At 52.7% G+C, this 20,450-nt stretch overlaps 1 protein-coding gene across 1 annotated transcript in view; it reads left to right on the top strand.

The window, feature by feature from the left end:
• SHANK3 (SH3 and multiple ankyrin repeat domains 3) overlaps positions 1–20,450 on the top strand; it is a 117,042-nt gene that overhangs the window by 42,624 nt on the left and 53,968 nt on the right. The window contains 2 exon segments of the mRNA XM_038756924.1: positions 8,134–8,342; positions 18,641–18,754. Of these exon segments, the coding sequence (XP_038612852.1) occupies positions 8,134–8,342; positions 18,641–18,754 (323 nt within the window).

The following is a 20,450-nucleotide window of genomic DNA, read 5'->3' as shown; positions in this document are numbered from 1 at the left end:
AGCCAAGATTACAACACAGTACCCCTTGACTCCCAGGCAAGGACCCTTTCCATTAGGCCATGATAATTCTCATTTATCAGTAATAACAATAATAATACTAGTTGTGGTATTTGCTAGGTGCTTACTATGTGCCTGGCACTGTAACAAGCTCTGGGGTGGATACAAGCAAACTGGGTAGGACACAGTCCCTGTCCCATGTGGGGCTCATAGCCTCAATCCCCATTTTACAGATGTGGTAACTGAGGCCCAGAGAAGTGAAGTGATTTGCCCTTGGTCACACAACAGACAAGTGGCAGAGCTGGGATTAGAACCTATGACCTTCTGACTCCCAGGCCTGTGATCTACTGAGCACTGCCTGAGACAGATTCCAATCCTTCTCTAGTCAGTGTGGAGGTGAACCCCTGGGGAGCTCAAGGGGTCAGGCCAAGGTCTCCTTTAAATTATCGCCCTGGTCTTCACTCTCTCATTAGAATGGAAGCTCCTTATGCTAAGGGATTGTGCCACGGATTGTGTCACTTGCTTGTTTCATACTTCCCGAGCTCTTACTACAATGCATTGCTCAATAAGATATTACTACTACTACTACTACTACTACTACTACTACTACTACTACTACTACTACACAGTAGTACAATGGGTCAATAAGCCTCACAGCACTTATGTACATAGCCACAATTTGTTTATTCATATTGATGTCTGTCTCCCCTACTAGACTGTAGGCTTGCTGTGTTCAGGGAATGCGCCTACCAACTCTGTTATACTGTACTCTCCTAAGCATTTAGTACAGTGCTCTGCACACAGTAAGCACTTAATAAATACCATTGAGTGATTGATCAATACTACTACTACTAGTACTATTACTACTGATGCTACTATTCATTCATTCAATCATATTTATTGAGTGCTTACTATGTGCAGAGCACTGTACTAAGTGCTTGGGAAGTACAAGTTAGCAACATATAGAGATGGTCCCTACCCAACAACGGGCTCACAATCTAGAAGGGGGAGACAGACAACAAAACAAAACATGTAGACAGGTGTCAAAATCATCAGAATAAATAGAATTATAGCTATATTCATCCATTCAATCATATTTATTGAGCGCTGTGTGCAGAGCACTGTACTAAACGCTTGGGAAGTACAATTCGGCAACATATAGAGACGGTTCCTACTCAACAACAGTCTCACAGTCTAGAAGGGGGAGACAGACAACAAAACAAAACATGTAGACAGGTGTCAAAATCGTCAGAATAAATAGAATTATAGCTATATGCACATCATTAATAAAATAAATAGAATAGTAAATATGTACAAGTAAAATAAGTAGAGTAATAAATCTGTACAAATATATACAAGTGCTGTGGGGAGGGGAAGGAGGTAAGGTAGAGGGGAGGATGGGGACGAGGAGAGGAAAAAGGGGGGGTCGGTCTGAGAAGGCCTCCTGGAGGAGGTGAGCTCTCAGTAGGGCTTCGAAGGAAGGAAGAGAGCTGGCTTGGTGGATGCGTGGAGGGAGGGCATTCCAGGCCAGGGGAAGGAGGTGGGCTGGGGGTTAACAGTGGGACAGGTGAGAAGTGGGACAGGTGAGAACGAGGCACAGTGAGGAGGTTAGTGGCAGAGGAACAGAGGGTGCAGGCTGGGCTGTAGAAGGGGAGAAGGGAGGTGAGGTAGGACGGGGCGAGGTGATGGAGAGCCTTGAAGCCGAGAGTGAGGCGTTTTCATTTGATTCATAGGTTGACACGCAACCACTGGAGATTTTTGAGGAGGGGAGTGACATGCCCAGAGCGTTTCTGTACAAAGATAATCTGGGCAGAAGAATGAAGTATAGACTGAAGTGGGGAGAGACAGGAGGTTGGGAGATCAGAGAGGAGGCTGATGCAGTAATCCAGTCAGGACAGGATGAGAGATTGAACCAGCAAAGTAGCAGTTTGGATGGAGAGGAAATGGTGGATCTTGGTGATGGTTGTGGAGGTGAGACTGGCAGGTTTTGAGGATGGATTGGATGTGTGGGGTGAATGAGAGAGCAGAGTCGAGGATGACAGCAAGGTTGCAGACTTGCGAGACGGAAAGGATGGTAGTGCCATCTACAGTGACGGAAAAGTCAGGGAGAGGACAGGGTTTGGAAGGGAAGATAAGGAGTTCAGTCTTGGACATATTGAGTTTTAGATGGCGGGCAGACATCCAGATGGAGATGTCCTGAAGGCAGGAGGAGATACGAGCCTGGAGGGAGGGAGAGAAAGCAGGGGTGGGAATGTAAATTTGGGTGTCATCAGCATAGAGATGATAGTTGAAGCCGTGGGAGCGAATGAGTTCACCAAGGACATCAGTGTAGATAGAGAACAGAAGAGGACCAAGAACTGACCCTTAAGGAACCCCTCAAGGGTTACAGTCAGGGGATGGGAGGGGGAGGAGGAGCCTGCAAAGGCAACTGAGAATGAACAGCCGGAGAGATAAGAGGAGAACCAGGAGAGGACAGAGTCTGTGAAGCCAAGGTTGGATAGCGTGTTGAGGAGAAGGGGGTGATCCACAGTGTCGAAGGCAGCTGAGTGGTCGAGGAGGATTAGGATAGAGTAGGAGTCATTGGATTTGGCAAGCAGGAGGCTATTGGTGACCTTTGAGAGGGCAGTTTAGGTGGAGTGCAGGGGATGGAAGCCAGATTGGAGGGGGTCAAAGAGAGAGTTGGCATTGAGGAATTCGAGGCAGCGAGTGTAGATGACTCACTCTAGGAGTTTGGAAAGGAAGGGTAGGAGGGAGATAGGGCGATAACTAGAAGGGGAGGTGGGGTCAAGAGAGGGTTTTCTTTAGGATGGGGGAGACATGGGCATGTTTGAAGGCAGAGGGGAAGGAACCAGTGGAGAGTGAACAGTTGAAGATGGAAGTTAAGGAGGGGAGGAGGGAAGGGGCGAGAGTTTTCATAAGATGAGAGGGAATGAGGTCCGAAGCACAGGTGGATGGAGTAGCACTTGAGAGGAGGGAGGAGATCTCATCTGAAGATACTGGTGGGAAGGATAGGAAAGTAGTGAAGAGGATTGAGAGTGGCAGGAGAGGGGTGACTTTGGGGAGCTCAGACCCGATGGAGTTAATTTTACTAATGAAGTAGGAGGCCAGATCATTGTGGGGTGAGGGATGGAGGAGGAGGAGGAACAGGGGGCCTGAGAAGGGAGTTAAATGTACAGAACAGCTGATGGGGATGATGGGCATGGGGGTCAATAAGGGAGGAAAAATAGTTTTGCCTGGCAGAGGAGAGGGCAGAGTTAAGGCAGGAAAGGATAAACTCAAAGTGAACAAGATTGGCTTGGTGTTTAGACTTTTTTGCCAGCAGCGTTCAGCAACTCAAGCATAAGAGCAAAGGAGGCAGATCGTGGCAGTGATCCAAGGCTGTGGGTTAGTGGTGTGACAGCAGCGAAGGGAAAGGGGAATGAGCGAGTTGAGTTGAGTAGAGAGGGTGGAGTTGAGAGCAGTAATCTGGTCATCAAGAGTGGGTAGAGAGGATAGGGAGGCGAGGTGGGGTGTGATGCGCTGAGAAAGATGGATGGGGTCGAGAGAGCTGAGGTCTCTATGGGGTAGTAATATAGATCTAAAGCAGAGAGGAGTGTGAGTGAGGAGGCAGGTGAGAAGGTTATGATCAGAGAGAGGGATTTCAGAGTTGGTGAGGGCGGAGATAGTGCAGTGGTAGGAGATGATGAGGTCGAGGGTGTGACCAAGTTGGTGAGTGGGCAAGGTGAGGTGGAGCAGGAGGTTGGCAGCGTCAAGGAGAGATAGAAGGCGGGCAGCACAGGAGTCACCAGGGACTTCCATGTGGATGTTGAAGTCTCCGAGGATCAGAGTGGGCATGGAAAAGGAGAGAAGGAAGGTGAGAAAGGGGTCAAAATCGTTAAAAACAGCTGAGCAAACAAATGTACAGGTAATTCCTATATACTATATAGTAGTAGTATTATTACTACTACTACTACTACTACTACCACCACCACAACAGGCATTGCTGTGGCTGGCACCACCCCAGGCCCAAATATTGACCAAGATTTGCCCTCATGGATCTTACAGTGTAGTAGGATGTGCCTCCTTCTCAGGAGTGAATGTATTTCCCCCAACCCTCCCCCAACCCTTCCAACTGGAATAACTGCCATCCTCACCCACAGGAGTCTCCCCATTCCACTTACGTCTGCCCTGCTCTGCCCTGGCCCTCCATCTAGGTCTATCCCTCCGGTTCAAAAGAGAAGCAGCGTGGCTTAGTGGAAGAAACACGGGTTTGGGAGTCAGAGGTCATGGGTGCTAATGTTGGCTCTGTCACTTTTCTGCTCTGTGACCTTGGCCAAGCCATTTAACTTCTCTATGCCTCAGTTAACTCATCTGTAAAATGGGGATTAAGACTGTGAGCTGCACGTGGAACAACCTGATTACCTTGTGTCTACCCTAGCACTTAAAACAGTGCTTGGCACATAGTAAGCGCTTAACAAATGCCATTATTATTATTATTATTCTACCATCCCCCTGCTCATGTATCTGCTCACCTATCCAACTCCCCTGCTGATAATCCAGGGAGCCACTGTTTCTTGAAGGTATGGTTCCCACCTTCTCCTGCATCAAGCAGAAATTCCTTTCCATTGGCTTCAAAGCTCTGCTCCAGGTCTCCCACTCTCACATATCTCTTCTCTTCACCCACTCCTCCCCAGCTCACTCTCTTCGTTCCTTCCCAGCTCCCCCACCTTCAAAGTTCCCTAAGATCCCTCTTGCAACAGGCCTTCCCTGTTTAATTCACAGCACCTCAGTTCATCAGACCAACACCAAGCCATGGCACTCATGACCTTTTTCCTATCCTCAGCATTCCTATACATATGTTTTATATATATTCATACATATACATGTAGAGAGGTCAATTACCTGTACATTTGTTTGTTCAGCTGTTTCATCCTGATGTGTTTGTTCCTCTTCTTGTTTTATCCTTGTTCTTCTGCCTGCTTTCATTGTCTTCCTTTGCCTGTAATTAGCTTTTTTCCCCTACGGTATTTATTACTATTAAATTTTGTCTGTCTCTTCCGAAAGATTGTAACACCTTGAGGGCAGGGAACTTGGATCTTGCTCCTCTTGTACTTCCCCAAGCACCCAGTACAATGCCTAGCACTTAGTAGGCACTTAATAAAGGCCATTGAGTGATTGATTGCTTGGGTCAGGCTTTTTTCATCCCAGCACCCCAAGCAGGGCCCCTCAAATGCCTGTATGTTGCTGACTTGCAATCCGTCTGCCCAGTCCGGGGAATGACCTATAAGGTCCACGTCTCGAGCCTCTTTTGTTCACTCTCAAAACCGTGTGAAGTTGAGTGCATGGCACCCAGGGGGCGCTCAGTAAACGCCATTGCTGCCAGTACGCAGACACCCAAACTGAATGGGATTGACGAGACGGGCGTGTGGATGAAGGGGAGTTGGGTATTTTTCCACATCAATCAATCAGTGGCATTTTTTGAGTGCTTACTCTGTGCAGAGTATCCAGATCTGGTGAGCAACTCCTCCATTTGCTGGGGTTTGGATCTTTCTGGTTTTGGTTGCCCTGGACCCCAAACATCATCACAAGGCTGAATTCCAGGGAGTACAGCCTGGGACCCAGAGCTTCCAGGGTTGTTGGCCATGTTCAGCTGGGCAGCCTGGGCTCCCAGAGCATCGGCTGGCACAGTGCAGGAGCAAAGACTGGGGGTGAGGGCGGGTCCTTGGGGTGTCTGACCAGGACCAGACCAGACAGGATAGGACAGGAGGAGTGAACAATAGGACCAGAGTGGGTCTATGATGAGTCTCAGAGAAAGGCAAAGACAGAGTTGTGCGTGGACCTTTCTGCCTCTCTTGCACGGGCTCACCCCCTGTCCCCTAGCCCTGACCCTCCTCCACCATCTCTGCCAGCTGAGCAGCTGAGAACTAGCTCTCCTCAACACCCCCGGCTCTCTCCTGCCCTCCAGGTTGTTGCCCCAAAGTCACAGCCCAGTGGGGGGGACATGATTCCCCTCCCAGTAAGGTGTGTGGGGGGGGTCACTACTTATGCACCTGAGGGGGTGGCACGTGTAGTAATACCAGCCTTGCCTTACTCTTGGTACAGCCATGGGCACAAGCAATCATGTCATGCAGCAAGCAGTGCCAGAGCTGGACCCCTTAGCAGACAAACCTGGTCCTCCCCCTGTCCCCCACCCTCTCAGAAAGGCCCCAGGAAGACTGCCCAGCCCTGGCCCATGGTCCTGGCTTGGGTCCCAACAGCTGGAAGGGCGGGGGGTGGTGTGGTGAAGCTGCGCTAGGGAGCCGGAGTTCCGGCTTCTGCCAGGAGAGGAGAATGCATACACTCTCTTTCGCACTGTCCTTTTTTAATAGTAGCAGCAATAGCATGTACTAAGGACTCACTTGGTGTGATGCACTGTTTTAGATGTTTGGAGAGGGCCAAATGAAGAAGTCATACATTCTTTGTCCACAAGGAGCTTATATGCTAAAGGGGGAGAGTAGTCAAAACAAATAGAGTGCACATATATTTGAGAGTGCCGAGGGGGGTCCAAGGTCTCTAGTGCTGTCTCGGCCCCCTGGGTAGCTAGCCAAGCAGCATGATATAGTGGATAGAGCAAGGACCTGGGAGTCAGAAGGTCATGGGTTCTAATCCTGACTCCACCACTGGTCTGCTGTGTGACCTTGGGCAAGTCACTTCACTTCTCCATGCCTCAGTTACCTCATCCATAAAATGGGGATTGAGACTTTGAGCCCCACATGGGACAGGGACTGAGTCCAGCCTGATCACCTTGTATCTACCCTAGCACTTAGAACATTGCTTGGCACGTAGTAAACACTTAACAAATACCGTAATTATTCATTATTATCATTAGTGTTCTGGGGAGCTGAAGAGGAGAGGCCCAGGCTTACTCCTTTGGCCAGAGACCCTGGAGTTCTCAGCAGGCTCAGGCCTGAAGCCCTGGGCCCAGACTGACTGGACTGGATTTCCCTCCCATAGTGAGGGGTGAGGTGTCCTTCCCATAGTGAGGGGTAGGGTGTCCGTCCCATAATGAGGGGTGGGGTTATCCCTCCCAAAATGAGGGGTGGGTTGTTCCCCCATACTGTGGGGTGGAGTTGGCTCCCATACTGAGGGGTGTGACCCCGATGGTGAGGGGCGGGATGCCTCTAGGATGATGAAGGGTGGGGTTGTCCCCCCCCCCCCCATTGTGAATGTCCCCCCCATGATGAGGGGCAGAGTGTGTCGCCTTCTTCCCCAGGCTCCCCCGCCATGGTGAGGGATGGGATGTCTCTCCCATGGTGAGGGGCGTGGTGACCCCGCACCCCCAGCGAGGAGAGGGATGTCTCCCATCCCTCCCCCACGCCACGGTGAGGGGCGGGGTACCTTCCCCTTGGTGAGGGCCAGGGTCTCCTCCGTGGCGAGGGGCGGGGTGTCCCCTCACGAAAGGGTGGCGGTAGGCAGGCAGAGAGGCTGCGACGCTGTAGGAGAAGGGGGCGGGGGACGGCGGGCAGGGCTCGGAGCGGGGTCCGGGAGCCCTGGAGCCTGGGACCCAGGGACCTGGGACTCCCGCTCGGCCGGCGCCCGGACCCCTGGGACCCCCGGGACCCCCGCCCCGCCCCGCGCCGCCCGCAGAGGGAGGAGCCGCCGCCGCTGCCGGCCCGAGGGGAGGAGGGAGGAAGGGACGGACAGGGGAAGGACGGACGGACGGGGGGGAGCGGCATGGAGCGAGCCGGGAGCGCCGGGGAGAGCGGCCCCGCGGCCCCCTGAGGCCCGGCCGGCCGGCGGGCGGGGGGGCGGGAGGGGCGATGAGCGGGCGGCAGGGGGGCGGCCGCAGCTGAGCGGGCGGGCGGGAGGGAGGGAGGGCCGAGGGCCGTCCGTCCGTCCGTCCGTCCGTCCGTCCGTCCGGCGGGCGGGCGGGCGGAGCCGAGCGGAGCCCATGGAGCGGGCGCAAGGTCGGGCCGGGCCCCCGGCGGGCGGGCAGCGGGCGGCGGCCCCCGGCGGCCCGGGCCGGCGAGCGCTGCGGCTGCGGCTGCGGCTGCGGTGAGGCCGGCGGGGCCGAGGAGCCGGCGGGGGCCCGGCCGCCATGGCCCTGCCCGCGGGCGCCGGCTTCGCGTGCGAGCTGCCCCCGGGCATTGCCACCGTCACCTACGTGTTCGTCTACAGCCCGAGCGGCGGCGGCGGCGGCGGCAGCGGCGGCGGCGAGTCCGGCCCCGGCCTTGGGCCGCTGGGCCCGGCCCCTTCCCCCGCGCCGCCCCGGGGCCCGAAGCGGAAACTTTACAGCGCCGTCCCCGGACGCAAGTTCATCGTGGTGAAGGCGCACAGCCCGCAGGGCGACGGCGAAATCCAGCTGCACCGCGGCGAAGCAGTCAAGGGTGAGTCGGACCAGGAGGAGGGGGCGGGGGGGCACGGCCTCGGGGCAGAAGCAGGAGCGCCGGGGCCTGGGGACCGGGCCGAGGGCCGGAGGAAGGCCGGGGGAGGGCCGGGCCGGGCCGGCGGAGCGCCCGTCGGGACTGGTGGCGAGGTTGGGGAGCATCTGCCGCGTCCGGGGGTAGGGGTGCCAGGCTGGAGAGCGCCTGTCAGGGGCTGGGGTTGGGGCCAGGGACAGAGGTGCCGGCTTGGGAGGCATCTGTCTGGGCTGGGCTGGGCTGGGAAGCGGCCGCCGGGGCCGGGTGGAGCGGTGCCGCTCTGGGAGGGAGCTCATCAGGGCCGGTGCGGTGGGGCTGCTCTGGGAGAGATCGGTCGGGCCCCGATGGAGTGGCGCCCGTGTGCGAGAGAACCGGTTGGAGCCGGGTGCAGGGGTGCTGGGCCGGGAGAGGGCTCATCAGGGCCGATGTCGTAGTGTCCGCCTGGACTGGATGCAGAGGTGCCCATCTGGACTGGATGCAGAGGTGCCCGTCTGGGAGAGCGCCCGTCGGGGCCGGGTGCAGGAGGGCCAGGCTGGAAAAGTGTCTGTCGGAGCTGGGGTCGGGGGTGCCAGGCTGAGAGAGACCCCGTTGAGGCCAAAGGGAAGGAGTGCCGGCCTGGCAGAGCGTCCATTGAGGCCGGGTGCGAAGGGGTGGAGCTGGGAGAGAGCTGTTGGGGGCCAGTTGCATAGGCGCCAAGATGGGAGAGGGCCCCACTCTTTCTGCGAAGGACTCGGCCGGGGATGGGAAAAGGAGAGGCAGCCTAAAATCAGAGACTCTGGACGGTTGGGGACTTCCTGATCCACACACACCCCGACACACCCTTGTCTTACCCTTGCCCCTTGGCACCCTCGCAAGAGAGTAAGGCAGGCCCCTTTGGCCCCCGCAGCAGGGAGCATAGGATCAGGCAGGGAAAACTACACCATCCCAGAGAGGACACAAGCCTTTCACCCATACCACTCTCAGCCTGGTCATCTCCCCACCTTCCCCCTCCCTCTCCTTCCTCCCTTCCCTGGACAGGGCTCCTCAGGGTAGCAGCAGGGGCAAAGGCTGAGGTGAGGAGGTGGGAGTGGAGGGAGCTGAAACCTGAAGGGCAGGGAGATTAATGAAGTGGGTGGGGAGTATGGGAGAGGTAACCAAGGTCAAGGAAGAATGGGGAGGTGGGAGTGAGGTGTGGAGGGGATTGGGCTAGAGTTGGACTCTAGAGAGAAGTTCATTCTGGAGTGGCAGAGCAGAACTTCACGTGGGGCAGGAGACTGAGGCCCACTTGACCTCCTCCACCCTACTCGATCAGTCCCTCCCATAATAACTGTGGGTTCTGTGAAGTCCTTACTATGTGCCAAAAAATGTACTAAGCGCTTGTGTAGATATGGGATAACCAGGTCCCACATGGGGCTCACAAACCAAGTAGGAACAATAATAATAAGAGGAGGAGGAGGAGGAGAGAGGATAGGTATTGAAACCCCATTTTGCAGATAAGGGAACTGAGGCACAGAAAATAACAATAATAATTATAATTATGGTATTTGTTAAGCGCTTACTATGTGCCAAGCAGTGTTCTAAGCACCTGGGGCAGATACAAGGTAATCAGATTGGACAGAGTCCCTGTCCCACATGAGACTCACACTCTCTTAATCCCCATTTTACAGGTGAGGAAACTGAGGCAGAGAAGTTAAGCAACTTGCCCAAGGTCACACAAGTGGCAGAGTGGGGATTAGAACCCATGACCTCTGACTCCCAAGCTTATGCTCTTGCCATTAGGCCATGCTGCTTCCCTAAGAAAAGTGAAGTGACTTGTCCAGTGTCACACAGCATATAAGTGGCGGAGCTGGCATTAGAACTTAGATCTTCTGACTTCTAGGCCTGTGCTCTTTCCACTAGACCGGGCTGCTTCTCATGTACTGCTTCTTAAATTCCAGAGCTATCTGTTCCCCATCGGCAATTCCATTTCTTTTACCTTGGCTCTACAATCGCTACAGCAAGGATCTACCCATTTTTCAGGTGGAGAACACAGAGGTCCAGCGAGCTTCAGGAACTTGCCCAAGGTCCCATTGTGAATCAAAGGCAAAGCCTGGCTGGGAGCCCCAGTCTCCTGGCTCCCCATCCCACTGGTGATAATATTTACTAAGTGTTTACTGTGTGCAAAGCACTGTATTAAGTACTGGAAAAAAACTAGACCCTGCCTTCCCCAGACAAGAAAGACCGCAGGGCCCCGGCTGCTCAGGAACCCAGAACCCTCAGGAGGACCATCTCCTTACTCGTCCTGGCACAGAACAGCTCCACAAGCACATCTCTACATCTCGCAGTCAGTCAGGGGTATTTATCGAGGGTTTACTGCCTGCAGAGCACTGTACAAGCCCTTGGAAAAGTAGACTAGAACAGAGTTGAGAGACATGATCCTTACCCACAAGGAGCTTACAGTCTTACACAAGGAGCTTGGGGGATGGGGGTTGCGGGGGGACGACAGACATTGAAATAATTTACTCATAGCGGTTGTGTATGTAAGTGCTTCTGGGGCTGCGGGGAGTATCAAATTGCTCAGAGTACGTAGCATAAATGACCCAGAACAGAAGGCGGTTAAGGGAAATGAGAGCTTAGTCAGTGAAGGTCTCTTGGAGTAGATGTAATTTTTAGAGGGTTTTGAAGGTGGGGAGAGTGATGGGCTTTTGGATATGAAGGAGTACGGTGTTCTGGGCCTGAGGGAGAAAATGGGCAAGAAGCTGATGGAAGGATAGATGAGATCAAGGTGCAGTGAGAAGATTGGTGTTAGAGGAGTGAAGTGTGCAGGCTGGGTTGTAGTAGGAGATCAGAGAAGTAAGGTAGTAGGAGAGAGCTGATTGAGTGCCTTAAAGCCGATGGTAAGGAGTTTCTGTTTTATGTGGGAGTTGATAGGCAACCACTGGGGGTTTTTGAGGAGTGGGGAGATATGAACTGGGTGGTTTTTCAGAAAAACGATCTGGGCAATAGAGTGCAGTATGGACTTGAGCTGCGAGGGACAGACAGCAGGGAGGTCAGCAAGGTGGGTGATACAGTAATCAAGGCGGGATATGCCTCCCCAGCTTTGGCATCTCTCAACCTGTTTCTGCATCTCTTGGCATGTCTCTGCACCTCTCGGCCTGCCTTCCCCAGTCTCTGCATCTGTTGGCCTGTCTCCCCCCATCTCTTGCATTTCTTGACATGCCTCCCCCCATCTCTGCATCTCTTGATCTGCTTCTCTCTATCTCTGCATCTCTCGACATGCCTCCCCCATCTCTGTGTCTCTCAGCCTGCCTCCTGCACCTCTGTGTCTCTCAGCCTCCCTCTGTGTGAACACATCCCACGGTCTCTGTCTGACTGTCACCCTGTCTCTGATTGCCTGTCTCAACCTGATCCTGCCTGTGGCCACCTATCTCTGGTGGCTTTTCGGAAATGCCTCCTGCAGGCTCTGCCCATCTGGCCCCGGCTTCCTCCCTCCCTGGAGGCATCTGTCACAGTAATTCTGTTCCCAAACTCTTCTCAGGCACAAAGCTGGGCCGAGGGGGAAGAGTCCCACAGAGAGGCTTGGAGAAGGGCCCCAGCCCTTCCCTCCCAAAGGCTCCTCCCACTCCGGCAGTGGGAAGAACTTCTGACAGATGGGGCAGGTGGGTTGGGGAGGTGGAGCGTGGTCGAGGGGGAGGGGGGAGACTTGGCCACCAGAGCCTGGAATGCTCTAGCCTGAGTGGGTTGGCCATCTGCTCCCATAGAGAGCTAGCCCTTTTAGAAAATAGGCTCCATGAGGGCAGGGGCCGGAGCTGTAGTATTTTGAGACTGTGAGCCCTACATGGGACAGGGACTGTGTCCATCCCGATTTGCTTATATCCACCCCAGCACTTACTTCAGTTCCAGGCACATAGAAAGCACTTAACAAATACCATAATTATTATTATTGTTATTTCTGCTTTATTTTCCCCCCAGCACCTAGTACAGTACAGTCCCCCAGGGGACGCTCCTTATATACAATTGCTGGACAGCTCCCCGCCCAACCTGCCCCTCCAAGGAAAGTCCCTCATCCTGGCTAGGGGTGGAGCTCATTGTGACCAGAGGCAGGAGGCTGGCCAGGGTGATCTCTGTAGGGCCAAGCTGTCCTAGGAGATAGGAAACTAGAGTTCTGTTCAGGTTTTGTTTTCTTTTTCAATAGCATTCATTAAGGACTTACTACGGGCCAGACAGTGTACTAACCTCAGGGGTAGATCCAAGATAATTGGGTTGGACCCAGTCCCTGTTCTATGTAGAGCTCACAGTCTTAATCCCCATTTTACGGATGAGGGAACTGAGGCACAGAGAAGTGAAGAGATTTGCCCAAAGTCACCCAGCAAACAAGTGGAAGAGCTGGCATTAGAACCCATGGCCTCTGACTACCAGGCCCATGCTCTTTCCACTAAGCCACACTGCTTTGCTTCTTCAGTTTGGATATTTCCTGTGGCCAGCAAAAGAGACTGGTGGGGGCAGGGCAGAGGGCAGATGTGGGTAGAAGAGGGCTGAAGGGAGAGCAGGCTGGATGTTGATGATGATGATGATGATGATGATGATAATAAATAGTACCTTGGTTTTGGTGCAGTCCTTTTTTATCCAAAAAAAGTAATTTTTTCCAAAGGAGGAGGTTTTGGTTGATTTGGGGGTTTTTATGGTATTTGTTAAGCACTTACTCTTTGCCAGGCACTGTACTAAGTGCTGGGGTAGATACAAGCTAATCAGATTGGACACAGTCCATGTCCCACAGATAAGGTAACTGAGGCACAGAAAAGTGAAGTGAGATGCCCAAGGTAAAAGAGCAGACAAAGGATGGAGCCGGCATTAAAACCCAGGTTCTTCTGACTCCCAGGCCTGGGCCCTATGCATTAGGCTGCGCTGCTTCTTGTGAGGTAGGGAGATACTATCAGGAGAGGAAACTGAGTCCCTGAGAGGAAAAATGACATGCTCAAGGTCACAGAGCAGCCCTATGACTGTCCTGGGACTAGAACCCAGGTCTCCTGACCCCCAGCCCTGTGCTGAATCCACTAGACTTTATTGCCTTCCAGATGGGGACCTGGGGTAGGTGTGATGGGTCAGGTCCTTGGGGAAGGCAAGGAAGATGCTGTAGAAAAGTTCAAGTGACCCCAGCCAGCCACCCCCAACCCACAGAACCACCGGATGGTGGGAACGTGGTGGGATAAGTCTGCAGGAGCAGAGTGAGGAGGGGTGGATTGGTCCCCTGGAGCCACCCTGGGGCTCAACTCCACCCTAGAGAACCAAAGCCAAACTGTGTCTTCCACCTGCCTCGAGGTACTTAGATCTCTGGAGCTGGGAAGGTTTCGAGGGGTCACCATTCCCCCTTATTTCCCTTGACAAAGCTACTTTATAGATCAATTTATGACCTCTATCAATCAGTGGTATTTATTGAGCCCTTACTGTTTGCAGAGCATTGTACTTAGGGCTTGGGAGACTACAGCATGATAGAGTCGGTAGAAATTAACCCTATCCTCGAAGAGCCTACAGGCTAATGGGGAAGACATTATAATCAATTACAGGAAGAGGATGAAACAGAGTAGTAATAATAATTGTGGTATTTTTTAAGTGCTTACTATGTGCCAGGTACTGTACTAAGCGCTGGGGTGGATACAAGCTAATCAGGTTGGACACAGGCCCTGTCCCATGTAGGGCTCACAGTCTTAATCCCCATTTTACAGATGAGGTAACTGAGACACAAAAAATTGAAGTGATTTGCCCAAGGCCACACAGCAGACAGGTGGTGAAGCCAGGATTAGGACCTGGGTCAGGTCCTTCTGACTCCCAGGCCCATGCTGTATCCACTAGGCCATGCTGCTTTGTGAGGGGGCGGGGTGGAGTGAGTATAAAGATGCTTAGGAATACTGACTTCATTGCATTTGTGATACAGAAGGGAAGGAGATGAAAAGTTTGTCAAGGAAAGCCTCCCGGAGTATCAATCAATGATATTTATCAAAAACTGACTGTGTGCCAGGCACTGTATTAAGGGCTTGGGAGACTACAATACAACAAAGTTGGTAAATGTGTTCCCTGCCCACAAGGAGCTAACAGCCTACATGGGGAGACAGACAATTACAGATCTGTACTTAAGTGCATGAGGGGCTGAGGGTGGGATGAATACAGGGTACAAATCCAAGTGCAAGCGTGATGCAGAAGAGAGAGGGAGTAGGGGAAATGAGGGCTTACTCTGGAAGAGATGTGATTTTAATAAGGCTTTGAAGGTGGAGAGAGTGATGGTCTGTAGGATATTAAGAGGGAGGGAGTTCCAGGCCAGAGGCAGGATGTAGAAAAGAAGTCGGTGGTAAAATAGATGAGGTGTAGTGAGCAAACTAGTGCTAGAAGAGCAAAGTGAACAGGCTGGGTTATAGTAGGAAATCAGCGAGGTAAGGTAGGAGGGGGCGAGGTGATTGAGTGCTTTTAAGCCAATGATATGGAGTTTCTTTTTTTCTGTTTGATATGGAGGTGGATGAGCAACCACTGGAGGTTCTCAAGGAGTGGGGAAACATGGACTGAATGCTTTTTAGAAAAATGATCCAGGCAGCTGAGTGAAGTTTGGACTGGAGTGGAGAGAGACAGGTGGCAAGAAAGTCAGCAAGAAAGCTGATGCAGTAGTCGAGAAGGGATAGGATAAGTGCTTGGATCAGCATAGTAGCAGTTTGGGTGGAGAGGAAAGGGCGGATTTTAGAGATACTGTGAAGGCCAAACCAACAGAATTTGGTGACAGATTGAATACGTGGGTTGAATAAGAGAGCTGAGTCGAGGATAACACCAAGGTTATGGGCTTGGAAGAAAGGGAGGATGGTAGTGCTGTCTACATACATGGGAAGAACAGGATTTGGGTGAGAAGATGAGGAGTTCTGTTTGGACATGTTAAGGTTGAAGTGTCAGCGGGACATGCAGGGAGAGATGTCCAGAAGGCAGGAGGAAATGTGAGATTACAGGGAAGGAGAGAGGTCAGGGATGGAGATGGAGATTTGGAAGTCATCTGCATAGAGATGGTAGTTGAAGCCATGGGAGCGAATAAGTTCTCCAAGGGAGTAGCTACAGATGGAGAATAGAAGGGGACCTAAAACAGAGCTTTGAAGGACTCCCACAAGTAGGGGGTGGGAGGCCAAGAGAAGCCCACAAAAGAAACAGAGAATGAGCCACCAGAAAGATTGTAGGAGAACCAGGAGAGGACAATATCAGTGAAACCAAGGTTAGATGGTTTTAATGTTTCCGGGAAAAGGGGGTGGTCCACAGCCTAGAGGTCGAGGAGGATTAGGATGAAATGGAGGCCATTGGATTCGGTAAGAAGGAGATCATTGCTGACCTTTGAGCGGGCAGTTTTACTGTAGAGAGGCAAGATTGGAGGGAGTCAGGGACAGAATTGGAGGCAGCAGGTATAGACAACTCGCTCAAGGAGTTTGAAAAGGAATGGTAGGAGGGAGATCGGGCAATAACTGAAGATAGCTTTGGGGTCAAGGAAAGGGGTTTTTTAAGTTAGGGGATACATGAACTTAGAACAGTGCTTTGCACATAGTAAGCACTTAACAAATGCCATCATCATTATTATTATGAGCATGTTTGAAAATAGTGAGTAAGAAACAATTGGAGAGTGAACAGTTGAAGATGAAGGTCAGGGAGGGAAGAAGGGCGGGGACAATTGTTTTGATATGGTGTGAAGGAATGGGATTGGGAACGAAGGTGGAAGGGATAGATTTTGAGACGAGGTGGGAGATCTCCTTTCTAAATACTGGGAAAGTGGGCAGGGGACCTGTCTGCTAATTCTGTTGTATTGTACTCTCCCAAGCTCCTAGTACAGGGTTCTGCACATAGGAAGCACTCAATAAATACTATTGACTGACTGCAAGGTGAAGATAGATTATAATTTCAGTGGGACTTTAAAGATGGGGAGAGTGGTAGTCTGTCTGGTATGAAGCGGGAGGGAGTTTCAGGCAAAGTCCACGCTGGGTCACTGAGGAAGAGTCAGGGATGGAGAGAGGAGAGTTAGGAGTGTTGGATGACCTTTGTTGGGTCACTGCAAGGACAGACACGCTGGAGAGGGAGAGTCGGGTATGGGATTGTCTAACCCTTACCATGAGAGTGGGTATCCAGTAGGGCATCCAGGACCTGCTTCTGCCCAATGACCTGGACCAGATAGAATAATAATAATATTATTTGTTAAGCACTTACTATGTGCCAAGCACTGTTCTAAGCACTGGGGTAGATACAAAGTTATCAGGTTGTCCCATGTGGGGCTCACAGTCTTAATCCCTATTTTTCAGATGAGGTAACTGAGGCACAGAGAAGTTAAGTAACTTGCCCAAGGTCACACTGCAGGCAAGTAGCAGAGCCGGGGTTAGAACCTATGTCCTCTGACTACCAAGTCCGTGCTCTTTCCACTAAGCCGTGCTGCTTCTCAAGGGTCAAGGATGAGGGTCTGATCCAGGAAAGGCTTATACTGGAGAGAGTCGGTCAGCCAGCAAGTAGTCAGTTGCTAGACTGTGCTCCTGGAGAGCAGACAGCATGTCTACTAACTGTATCGTACTCTCCCAAGCACTCAGTATAGTGCTCCACACAAAGTAAGCCCTCCATAAATGCCACTGAGTGGTAGGTATTGAGCCCACAGAATGTCTTTACTAGCTCTGTGGTATGTTCCTGGCGCTTCTGCTGGGGGCCAGACCCTGGCTTTGTCCTCAGAGAGCTCTCAATCTGGCAGGGAAGATGGACCCTGGCCCCAGGAACTTTAGCCAAGGTGCTTAACCAAGTGTTGGAGAGGAGCTGGTGTCGGGTGATTTGTGGGTGGTGGTGGTTGACTTGGAAAACCTCCTGGAGGAGGTGGCCTTGAGCTAGGTTGTAAAGACGGGGTGGTAAGGGGGTGGTGGATGTAATGGGGAGATGGTTCCCCAGAGGGCTGGCATGGCCTAGTTCAAGCGTTCCCTTCGGCCTCTCCACTGTCTCTTTTTTTCTCTCTTTCTCTCCCCCACAACCTTGGTCTGTCCCTCAAGTGTGAGCAGCATGAGTGGTGAGCAGGGATGGGCATGAAGGGCTGACCAACAGACCATTTGTCCCACCGGCCATGCCTTCAGCCCAGCCTGGCCTGGAGGGCCGCTGGGAGGCCATTATGGGGGGCGGGGCTGGGGAATTTGCTGGGTGGGACGCTGTGGAAGTTGCTGGGGAGGATGCTGTGGGAACACTGAGAGGCTGCTTTGGGGGGCTACTGTGAGACTGCAGAGAGGCCACTGGGGGGCTGCTCGGGTGCTATTGGGGGATTGGCAGGGGTCCTCTGGGGTCCACTGTGGAACCCCTGGGAGGCTGCTGAGGGCTCCGCTGTGGGACACCTGGGAGAAGAAGAGCCACTGGAACAAAAGGAGATGGGAGGAGACCAAGATGGGGGGAATGTAGAGTTCAGGGATATGGGGAGAAGAGGTTGGAGGAAGGGAGAAGCAGGATTCATTCATTCATTCATTCAATCGTATTTATTGAGTGCTTACTGTGTGCAGAGCACTGTACTAAGCGCCTGAGAAGTACAAGTCGGAACATATAGACACGGTCCCTACCCAACAACAGGCTCACAGTCTAGAAGGGGGAGACAGACAACAAAACAAAACATGTAGGCAGGTGTCAAAACCATCAGAATAAATAGAATTATAGCTATATGCACATCATTAATAAAACAGAGTAGTAAATATGTACAAGTAAAATAAAGAGTAATAAATATGTACAAATATATACAAGTGCTGTGGGGAGGGGAAGGAGGTAGGGCGGGGGGGCAATGGGGTGGAGGAGAGGAAAAAGTGGGGGGGGTCAGTCTGGGAAGGCCTCCTGGAGGAAGTGAGCTCGCAGTAGGGCTTTGAAGGAAGAGAGCTAGTTTGGCGGATGTGTGGAGGGAGGGCATTCCAGGCCAGGGGAAGGAAATGGTCCAGGGGTCAGCGGAGGAAAAGGGGAGAACAAGTCACAGTGAGGAGGTTAGCGGCAGCAGAGGAGTGGAGGGTGAGGGCTGGTAAGTGAGGTAGGAGGGGGCGAGGTGATGGAGAGCCTTGAAGCCAAGAGTGAGGAGTTTTTGCTTGATTCGTAGGTTGACAGGCAACCACTGGAGATGGTTGGTTGGTTGAGGAAGGATCCAGGGTGGGGGAAGGGAGGGGAGGCCTCTTCCACAGCTGGCCCCAGCAGTCAGCTCTGCCCTCTTAGCCCAAGAGGGCGCTCACCCTTTTTCTGACCCCCTAACTCCACTTTGCCTCGGGCCCACTCTGACGGGAACTCTGCTCTCTGCCCCTTCTCAGTGCTCAGCATCGGCGAGGGCGGCTTCTGGGAAGGCTCAGTGAAAGGCCGGACAGGCTGGTTCCCAGCAGACTGCGTGGAGGAGGTGCAGATGCGCCAGTATGACACCCGGCATGGTGAGTGACACAGCCCCACCATCAACCCTCCACAGCTCCATCGACCTTAATTCTAGGGAGACCCCACCACCAAAGGGACTACTCTACTCATTGCACACTGTCTCAAGTCCCCTCTAGCCCCTGCCCCTGCAGAGGGGGCCCCTTCCCAAATTCTCCCCTGGGCCTCTGACCCCAGCCCCTCACACTGTGTCATTTGGCCCCCCTCTTACTGCCAGCTTCCTCTGACCCCTCCTCAAGGTCTGTCTTCTACCAGAACTACTTTCTGCTATTGGATGCAGGACCCCCCACCCCCCCAACACTCCAGAGAGCCCTCCCTCCCTGTCTCTTCCTTTCCTGTGTGAATGGCTCAATCAGACTGAAACTCCGGGACCTCCACTTCCTCAGCACTCCTTCTCCAAAGTTCCAATGATTTGCCACTGCCTCTCCCAATCTTCAGCTTCAAGGTTGCCACTACCTATCCTCTCTCTTTTCCCTCTACACCTCACCCGGGGCCCTCACTTCTACATCCTGACCCACCCCAGCTTGCACCTCTTCTGCCTCCAACCCACAGCCTATGTCTCCCCTGACCTAGAACTCTCTCTCCCCTCAGCTTCCCCAAACCACCCCTGCTCCTCCTTCAAAGCCCTCCAAAAACCACTTCTCCCGTGAAGGGAGGCCTGATCGATCCTTCACCTTCTCAGACCAGGTCGCCCTTACCCATCTCTGTTTATTTCACAGTCGTTGATTTCAGTTTTCCACTCATGTGGTTCAGTTCTGTCTCTTCTTCCACATGTGTAACCATGGTAGATTATTGATTTATTCCTGCTTGTCTTCCCCTCTGGACTGCCAGTTCCTCAAAGGGAAGCATACCCAGTAAACTTACTCTATCTGTTCCATGAGGGCTAGCCCAGAGAGCGGTTGTGTGAAAAGCAACTGGGGAGGTGGGAGATGATAGGGGTGGGGTGGTGGCGGCAGGGTCGAGATCTTGACTGGGAGCTGGAAGAGTTGTCTGCAGTAGATGCTCATCTCTGGGTTGGTCCTGGGGACCAGAATCCAGGCCAGCCTCCATTTCAGGGAAAGATGACATCCAGGAGGAGTCTGATCCAGATGGTAGGCTTGGGGTCTCTGTGTTGTGTACTAAATCAAACTGGGAAGTAGGGCTGAGGCCCAAGTGTCTCTTGGGGAGCAGTGTCTGGGGTGAGAGTTTCTGCCAGAAAAAGCCAAACCTAAGAGCATAGGCTGCCTTGGGAGCAGAGCTTAGTGTAGCCTTGTCTAGGGACTTCAGGAAAAGTCTAGGAATCAGAATCTCTGGTCTCTTCAAAGAGAAAAGGTTGGGTTCAGGTTTGTACATAAAATGAAGGGCTTGGGATCAGGGTTTATGGCCCATACAGGGAGAGATGGGTTTGTTTGTTTGTTTTATTTATGGTATTTAAATGCTTACTCTGGATCCAGGCACTGTAGTAAGTGCTGGGGTAGATACAAGCTATTCAAATTGGACACAGTCCAAATCCTGCATGGAGCTTTGAGTTTTCATCCCCATTTTATAGATGAGGTAACTGAGGCCCAGAGAAGTTAAGGGAGTGGCCCAAGGTCACACAGCAAACAAGTGGCAGAAATTGGATTAGAACCTAGGCCCATGCTGTCTCCACTAGGCCATGCTGTTTCTGGGCTTTGGTTTTGCTTTTGGGTTCAGAGTGTCCGGTCTATGCAGAGAGAG

The sequence above is a fragment of the Tachyglossus aculeatus genome, chromosome 14 (assembly GCF_015852505.1).
Source record: "Tachyglossus aculeatus isolate mTacAcu1 chromosome 14, mTacAcu1.pri, whole genome shotgun sequence".
Classification (NCBI taxonomy): Eukaryota; Metazoa; Chordata; class Mammalia; order Monotremata; family Tachyglossidae; genus Tachyglossus; species Tachyglossus aculeatus.
This window is presented reverse-complemented; position numbering and strand designations above follow the sequence as displayed.